Genomic DNA, 9,224 nt, shown 5'->3' on the forward strand with positions numbered 1-9,224 from the left:
TTTTAATAAGTGTCCAGTCCTCCACCTGTAACCGGATTTTAAATCACTGCAAATGACTTTTAAAAAATACTACACTGAACCATTTAGTAGTTTCATTGGTGTACACTAGTCAGTTTCTTCGTAAATTAAATATTTTTTAATACATAAAAACTTTTAAACGTGCCTACTTGCGCTAAGAAAAATAGCTCGATTTGAAGGCCCTCCTTAAACATCTGCAAATGGGCGCAATCGCCATCCTCATTTTTTTGATCTGGGGGCATGGCCAGTTTTGTGGACAGGGCCAGCCACTGGCAAAATGATTCAGAAACCAGCGTTAAAACATGGGGCCAGAAATTCCAGGCCAGAAGCGTGAGTATGTTCGGGTTACTCACGCTTCTGGCCGTTGGAAATGCCGGCGTTCAGCAGGAACAGCGCATGCGGGGAACGCCGGCATTTCCAGACCCGAGGTCTATTCACAGCGCGTGCGACTGCACAGGCAGCGCTTGCGCAGTGAACTTTGTGGATTTCACTGATGGATTCAGTGAGGTTAAGTCCTTAGAAGTTACACTTGAAAAAAGCAAGTGTAAAGTTGTTCATTGGCTGCGGAGGAAGATATATTTTATCGTGGAGCTTTTGAAATGCAATAATTTTGTTTGGGAAAGGGAGGGAAGTTATTTTAAGAAATTTTAAGTAAGTTTTAAAGTTTAAATTTTTTTTTTTTTTTTTTTTTTAAAAAGGGTTTTCAGAACGGTAGGTAGAAGGAGCAATTGTGGCTGTGTGAATGGAGTTTTTTAGTATTTCTATTGAAGCATATACAAGAAAGATCAGACTCGTACATCACTTCAACATGTGAACCAAGTTAACTTGACCCGAGAGTAAAGCTTTCACTAAGTTTCTAGGAGTGGAGGCAAAAGATGGGTTAACTAGCTGAAGCTGTTTCCACGATGCCGATGGGCTTATTGGCAGCACGTGCACCCAGTCAAAAAGGTCATGGATTCAAGCAACACTCCTGAAATTTGAGCACATAATCTAGACCAACACTTCAGTACAGTACTGAGGGAGTGCTGCACTGTCTGAGGTGCCGTCTTTCAGATGAGACTTTAAACAGAGGCCTCTTCTGTCCTCTCAGGTGGATGCACGAGATCCATCCCATGGCACGATGTGAAGGGGGGGGCAGTGAAGTTTTCCCAGTATCTGAGTCAACATTTATCCCTCAATCACCATCACTAAAACTAATTGGGGTTAAGTTTTTGCTTTGGGCAGAATCGGGAAAATGGGAGCAAAGTACGCTGGTTAGGTTACAGTTCAAGTTTCCGCTAAAGTTAATTTGCATAATCACAAATGAAGAAGAACGACGCAAGAAATCGGAGCTGGAGTCGACCATTCGGCCCCTCGAGCCTGCTCCACCGGTCAACAAGATCATGGCTGATCTTCTGCCTCAACTCCATCTTCCCGCACTATCCCCATATCCCTCGATTCCCTTCATTCCCCCAAATTTATCGACCTCTGTCTTGAATATATTCAACGACTGATCATCCACCGCTCTCTGGGGTAGAGAATTCCAAAGATTCACAACCCTTTGAGTGAAGAAATTTCTCCTCATCTCAGTCCTAAATGGCTGACCCCTTATTCTGAGACTGTGACCCCGAGTTCTAGATTCCCCAACCTGGGGAAACATTTTTCCAGCATGAACCATCAAGCCCCTTAAGAATTTTATATGTTTCAATTAGATCACCTCTCATTCTTCTAAACGTCAGGGAATATAGGCCTAGTCTACTCAATCTCTCCTCATAGGGCAGTCGCTCATCCCAGGAACCAGCCTAGTGAACATTCATTGCACTCCCTCTAAAGCAAGTATGTCTTTCTTTAGGTAAGGGGACCAGAACTGTACACAGTACTCTAGGTGTGGCCTCACCACTGCCCTCTATAATTGTAGTAAGACTTTTTTACTCTTATACTCTAATCCCTTTGTAACAAAAGCTAACATACCATTTGCTTTCTTAATTACTCGCTATACCTGCATGTTAACTTTGTGATTCATGTACAAGGACACCCAGGTCCCTGAATGCAAACATTTTCCAGTCTCTCACCATTCAAAAAAATATTCTGCTTGTTTGTTTTTCCTACCAAAGTGGATAACTTCACACTTCCCCATATTGTATTCCATTTGCCATGTTCTTGCCCACTCAGTCAACCTGTCTATATCACTCTACAGCCACTTTGTGTCCTCCTCATAGATTACTTTCCCACCTAACTTTGCATCATCAGCAAACTTGGATGTTACTCAGTCCCTTCATCTATGTCATTAATATAGATTGTAAATAGCTGAGGCCCAAGCACTGATCCTTGCGGTACCCTACTAGTTACTACTTGCCAACCCAAAAATGACCCGTTTATTTCTAGTCTCTGTTTTCTGTCCATTAACCAATCCTCAATCCACACTATTACCCACAATCCCAAGTCCTAATTTTGTGTAATAACCTCTTGTGTGGCACCTTCTCAAATGCTTTTTGAAAATCCAAATACACTACATCCACTGGTTCTCCCTTATCCATCTACACTGAACCATTTAGTAGTTTCATTGGTGTAGTCAGTTTCTTAGTAAATTTAATATTTTTTAATACATAAAATTTTTTAAACGTGCCTACTTGCGCTAAGAAAAATAGCTCGATTTGAAGACCCTCCTTAAACGTCTGCAAATGGGCACAATCGCCATCCTCATTTTTTTGATCTGGGGGCATGGCCAGTTTTGTGGGCAGGGCCAGCCACAGGCAAAATGATTCAGAAACCAGCGTTAAAACATTGCGGAAGCTCAATTTACGATTGACGCAACTTACGTTTAAAATTCCTCGATTTTTGCACTGGTTCGGCCGATTTCACCCGGACTGCGCGGTTGACACCAACGCAAACTAACGGAAACCTGGTCAAGTATCTCACTGCGGTTTGTGGGAACTTGTTCAATTCTCTGCATTGCAACAGTGACCACACTTCAGAAATATTTCATTGGTTATGAAGCAGGTTGGGAAATGCTGACATTGTGAAAGACACTGCTTAAATACAAGTTCTTTCTCACTAACTTTATAAAGAAAGCAATTAAAATGAAAGGCATGACGACATACAATTCAAGGAAGAAAGTGATCAACAAAAGCTACTAAAAAAGAGACACAAAGTTCAAAATCCAACAAGTTCAAAAAAAAAAGTTTACAGCCTGTCAGCGGCAGCAGCTCATTCAGGGCAGATATAAAGAAGGTTGGTAGTTTTAAGGGGCATCCATTAGCTTTTAGTTTGATGTAAAATGCACAGCAAATGTTAGCAGCGCTGGGGAGGGGGGGAAGGAAAAAGCTCGGCATTCGCCAAAGCGGAAGAGCTGCCCAGAACCAGCTGCAATCCGCCCAGTGCAGCCTTCAACAACCTGACCTGCAACTGCAACCTGACCCGGACTCCGCACATCCACTGCCAGCACCCCGTGACTGTGGCTCTGGGCACCCAGGGCTCCGCTCACAGCGAGCAACAGCACACCTGCCCAGTGTACCCACATCGTCCACTCTCGCCAGCGTCCGCCTGTCAATCAAACTATCACCAATTGCTCCCATTGGCCCACGCCTGTATCAGAACCAACGTCACATCCTGAAATTGGCATGATCCACTGTCACGTGACGTGGCTTCTGCATTATGCTTATTAATATTCTTTCATTATTATTAATATTCTTTCATTACTATTAATATTCTTGCATTTTTTTATTAATATTCTGATCGTTTTTGTTAACACCAATTATTTCCCACTTATTTCAATGATAAGCACCCATTTTTTTTTGTAGAAAAAGTAATATATTTTGATGCACCCTTACAAATTGCTTTATTAGTCACACCGTTCTTGTTTCACTGGTCAGAGTTGAAATCTTTGGTCCTTCTCTCTACATTGTAATGGGTCACTAACACCATTTATTGGTTCATGCGAACCCTGTGACATACTGGATCAATTAGATAATGGCCTGGAAATTGTGGTCGGAGGCGTACCTCCAGAGTACGCCCCCGACCCGCAAAACAACTACGAAAGTACCTGCTGGCAGCCGGGCAGCGAAGAGTTGCGGTCTCAGGCCTCGAGGCGGACGGCAGCGTAAATGGCCCACGGATCCCAGGGGCGCAGGCCGGTCAGAAGCGTACCTGGGATCATGCTGGCCCGGTCCTCCAATCACAAAGGAGGATTCCATTTCAATCATTTACAAAGGGAATCCCCTAATAATATGCAATGGAATCTTGAAATCTGATAATTATACAATTTACAGAAATAGAATTTTATTCATAAGTACCTTCATTGCACCAACCTCAATAAAAATTATTTTTTTTGATAATCATGTTAAACATCATTAAACCTGTAATATGGGCCAATATTTGCATAAACTCATTTAATACAGTGTATGTGCATAATTTAGGATATATAAATGTTTAATTTAAGCTTTAGATATCCCCTTACACTGATGCAAACAGGCCCTATGCCTGCTTGCATCAACCATAAGACTTATGTGGACAATTGCTGGCCAGTCGCTGGGCACATAGCCCAACTCTGCGCCAGCGATTGCTTTTTCGGAGCCCCCTGTGGATGCATGTGGAAATCCGGGACTTGCAGGGCATATCAAAGGGATTATGGTGGCGTACTCTGAGAGTACGCTGTCACAGACACCGCAATTTCAGGGCCATTGAGGAAATAAATTTCAATAGTGTGGATTGGCTTTCGCTCAGCTCTCCCCCAGCCCCAACCTACATACAAGACAACCAAGAAAGAAAAGGAAAGCTAATCAGTCCTGAATATACATGTCAAAACAAATAATGGCACTGAAAGTGCAACGGGACACGGGTTCCTAACCTAAGCTGCGTGTTTACAAAGAAAAGGAAAGGACTTGCATTTATATCTAGTGCTTTTTACAACCTCAGGATGTCCCAAAGCGCTTTACACCTAATGAAGTAAGTTTGATGTGTAGTCACTGTTGTAGCTGGGCAGCAGAGATCACATCATACAGATATGATAATTTAGATAACACTTGTTCTGTGTGATCTCCTGGACTGGTTTCGATTGCCTGAGGAGGTCAGAGAGAAATATTCTAGAGTATATTTTTCCTTATTGGCCCTGTGTTTTTCTCTGGTGTTTTGCCTCTCCCAGAAGATTACATGGCTGCGGGGCAAAGGGAAGTGTCTTGTCACGATGCTCCGGCCATCATGAATATGGGGCAGGCTTGATGGACCAGCTGGTCTTTTCCTGTCTGTCAATTCATATGTTCATAAGAACATAAGAACATAAGAAATAGGAGCAGCAATAGGCCACTCGGCCCCTCGAGCCTGCTCCGCCATGCAATAAAATCATGGCTGATCTTGGGCTCAAAACAACTTCCCTGTCCGCTCCCCATAACCCTTCACTCCTTTATCTTGTAAAAATCTGTCTATCTCCACCTTAAATGTATTTAATGACCCAGCCTCCACAGCTCTCTGGGGCAGAGAATTCCACAGATTTACGACCCTCTGAGAGAAGAAATTCCTCCTCATCTCAGTTCTAAAAGGGCGACCCTTTATTCTGAAACTATGCCCCCGAGTTCTAGATTTCCCCACAAGGGGAAACATCCTCTCTGCATCTACCTTGTCATAATGTGGGGAAACTCGGTAGCCAATTTCTGCAGAGCAAGGTCCCACAAATAGCATTGAGGTATAATCCAGATCATCCGTTTATTATGATGTTCGGTGGCAGCACGGTGGCATAGTGGTTAGTACTGTTGCCTCACAGCGCCAGGGACCCGGGTTCAAATCCGGCCTCGGGTGCCTGTCTGTGTGGAGTTTGCACATTCTCCCCGTGTTTGCGTGGGTTTCCTCCGGGTGCTCCGGTTTCCTCCCACAGTCCAAAGGTGTGCGGGTTAGGTTGATTGGCCATGATAAAAATTGGCCCTTAGTGTTAGGGGGGATTAAATACGTGGGGTTACGGGGATAGGGCTTGGGTGGGATGGCTGTCGGTATAGGGACCGGGTGCTAGGGTTTGGATGATTAGCCATGATCTTGTTGAATGGTGGAGCAGGCTCGAAGGGCCGAATGGCCTACTCCTGCTCCTATCTTCTATGTTTCTATGTATGTTTCTATGTTGGTTGAGCCATAAATATTGGCCAGAACATCGGGAAACTGCCTTGCTCTTTTTTGAATAGTGCCACGGGATCTTTTACATCCACCAAAAATGATTGATTGTCAGAGAGGGCATACAGGACCTTGGTTTAATCAAAAGATGATACCGCTGACAATGCAGCACTGAATTATCAGCCTGGATTATGTGCACTGCTCATGTCTCTGATGTGGGGCTTGAACTCATGACCTTCTGACTCAGAGACAAGAGTGCTGCCACTGACACTGATAACAACAATAACAACTTGCATTTATATAGCATCTTTAATGTCGTCAGCGCTTCATAGAAATGTAACCAGGCAAAAATTGACATCGAACCAAAGGAGGAGCTATTAGGAGGAGTGACTGAAAGGTACGTCAAAGGGGCATATTTTAAGGAGGGTCTTAAAGGAGGAGAAGGAAGTAGAGTGGTTTAAGAAGGAAATTCCAGAGCTTAGGGCCTAGACGGCCAAAGGCGTGGCCACCAAAGGTGGGGCTAAAGGAGTGGCGGATGCACAAACGGCCAGCCATGGAGGATCACAGAGTTCTCAAAGGGTTGTAGGACTGAAGAAGGTTACAAATATAGGGAGGGCAAGGTCATGAAATATTTAAAGACGAGGATGAGAATTTTAAATTGGAGGTGTTTGAGGTTTGGTTTGATAAAATGACCAAAAACATGTACCACTCCTCCTGCAAAAAAATAAATGTACCCAGAGAAGGAGTCCTCCCTCTGTTGTGGCTGCTGCAATCCCATCACAGGCGGGACCACCTAATGTCACTTCTGATGCTTATGCTACACAACCTAGGTTGACAAATTTGGTGGAGAGCTCACAATAGCTATGGGGGTGGAAGGGGCCGAATTTAGTCCTAATGGATCCTATGCACTTCCTCAATCTGAAGGACTCTCATCCACACATCACGGTGGCCATTTATGATAGTGATTCAAAAAGGGCTCAACAAGTTTGTGATACGTACAGACCCTAACTATACATGCAAAAGTTTTGTAAAATTCTTGTCCTTATTGGAAAATTAGGGAAATAAAACAGCAAAGGGGAAGTAATTAAGAACCCACAGTTGATGCTGGAGGTCGACAGGCTGGTTAGGGAGATTGAATTAAAGGTTTCTTGGAGCAAGGTTAAAGCCATGATGAGGCATTCAGTCTGGTTAAATTAGGATTCTTAACAGGAACCATGTTCAATCAAGAACCAACCAGGAGCTGAAGTCGAATATGATTATGGAAGTGGAGGTAACAACCCAGCAGAGGGAAAGCAAAAACACATCTCAGGGAGCTATCGAGATAGCTGAGGTGCACCTGATGGGAATTTAATGGTGATGCAAAAAATGACAAGACTGTAGGCAAAATGTACTTCTATCTTCAAGATCTTCAGGCATATCCCATTATTTCAGAGGATCTTAAAACCAACAGGGAATTACAAATAATGTAACAGAATAAAGTCAGATTCCAGATGCACAACCAGCTCCTAGTGAAGGAGGACCCTGTAAGTGGGTAGTTCCCTCTTGCCATAGGAGAATAGTTACAGAATTCCTATGGGAAATGCTGTGGCTGGAGCCAATGATCAAACATTAAAACAGACTACCTATTAACACTGGGTGCTTCATGTATGGAGACCCACGTTCAAAAATGTCCGTCTACTGTAGATTTTAATCAGCTACCGCTCGCCACTGGGCTCCTTTACAGGAGAGAAGTTTACTTCAGCCTTACTTCTCCACCTCTCTCTCCTCCTGTTAGATGCTCCTTAAAACCTACCTCTTTGAACAAGCTTTTGGTCACCAGTCCTAATATCTCCTTGTGTGGCTTGGTGTCAAATTTTGCCTGATAACACTCCTGTAAAGCACCTTGGGACATTTTATTACATTAATGGTACTTTATAAATGCAAGTTATTGTTGTTGTCAGATATACAAGTAGACTGGGTGGAACCTGTGACTAAATCTAAAAGGGCAAACAAGTATATTCTCACAGTCAAGGACCTTTTTACCAATATCCAAGGATATTGTGGTGGTTACCATCCATCCTGCTGATCAATCATGTATTCAGCAGATGGCAAGTGTCTCTGTATAGATTACAACAGGGGTTTCCATTTCACATCAGAAGTGATAGGATTTCGGATGCTCTAGGAGTAAAATAGAAGCTTCATATTGCTTACCACTGTTAAAGCCTCAGGACAGGTGGGAAGCACTAATTGCACAATAGTCAGTCTCCTTAAGAAGTATATATGTTCTAGTGGAAAGGACTGGAATGTTAAGTTGCCTCTGGTATCCATGGCTCTCAGACCTACTCCCAGTAAGTCCAATGGAGTGACTCCGTTAAGATCATGAATACCAGATGACCTTACCTTTACATCTCTTATATGAGTCAGTGGAAACTAGAATCAATGCTCCTGCCACTGGATCCCTAATACCTAAAAGAGTGACAGCAACACGTGCAGGGAGTTTATGCAATTGTGCAAAAAAATTGGCAAACAGTGCAATTGGATCAAAAAGTATGCCAAGTGGAGTATCAAGAGAGCGATAAGGTGTTTTACTTTAACTATAGCTGGCAAAACAAAGCAGGCATGATGTTCCTACGAACCTGGGAAGGGCTATAATGAGTTCGCTGTACATTGTCATCAGTAGTTTATTAAATATTAAATTACCTATGACAGAGAAAAATAAATGGCTCAACTGGGATTCTATTAATCAGCTGAAACCCTGCTACGAGCCCAAGGAGAGTCAGGTATTATAACAAATGACAGGTTCCAAAAGAATGAGCTGAATTCCATTGACAAGCTGGAAGCAAAGTTAAAGGTCAAACAAGATTTTAATCCAGTTTGTCCATTTCTATAATAATTTAATTACTAATTGTTAATTCAATTTGGTGTGATTGGAGTCAGTGGTCAGGCTGAATGCTAGGAAAGTAGAACTGAACAGGTTTATTTGGACATTGAGGATATATAAGATGGCATTTTTGACATTAAAGTCTTTAGGCCTAGAAAAAACGGGGCACCTCCTCGCCAGGGTGCCGGAAGTACCGCCCTGGAAGGAGTTGCGGCCGTCCGACGCAAATTCAGTTGCAGCACCCCAGACAGAAGCGCGGCGCTACTCGAGGCGC

General features: G+C 43.2%; 1 protein-coding gene across 1 annotated transcript in view; it reads right to left on the reverse strand.

The window, feature by feature from the left end:
• Positions 1 to 3,572, reverse strand: part of LOC147107095 (transmembrane 7 superfamily member 3-like) — a 71,551-nt gene extending 67,979 nt beyond the window's left edge. The window contains exon 1 of the mRNA XM_086008142.1: positions 3,397 to 3,572. Coding sequence (XP_085864268.1) covers positions 3,397 to 3,517 — 121 coding nt within the window. The 5' untranslated portion in view covers positions 3,518 to 3,572. The remainder of the gene's footprint in view (positions 1 to 3,396) is intronic.
• Positions 3,573 to 9,224: the final 5,652 nt, after the last annotated feature.

Source organism: Somniosus microcephalus, chromosome 15 (assembly GCF_052327205.1).
Source record: "Somniosus microcephalus isolate GS21.2 chromosome 15, FLI_Smic_1.0, whole genome shotgun sequence".
Lineage (NCBI taxonomy): Eukaryota > Metazoa > Chordata > Chondrichthyes > Squaliformes > Somniosidae > Somniosus > Somniosus microcephalus.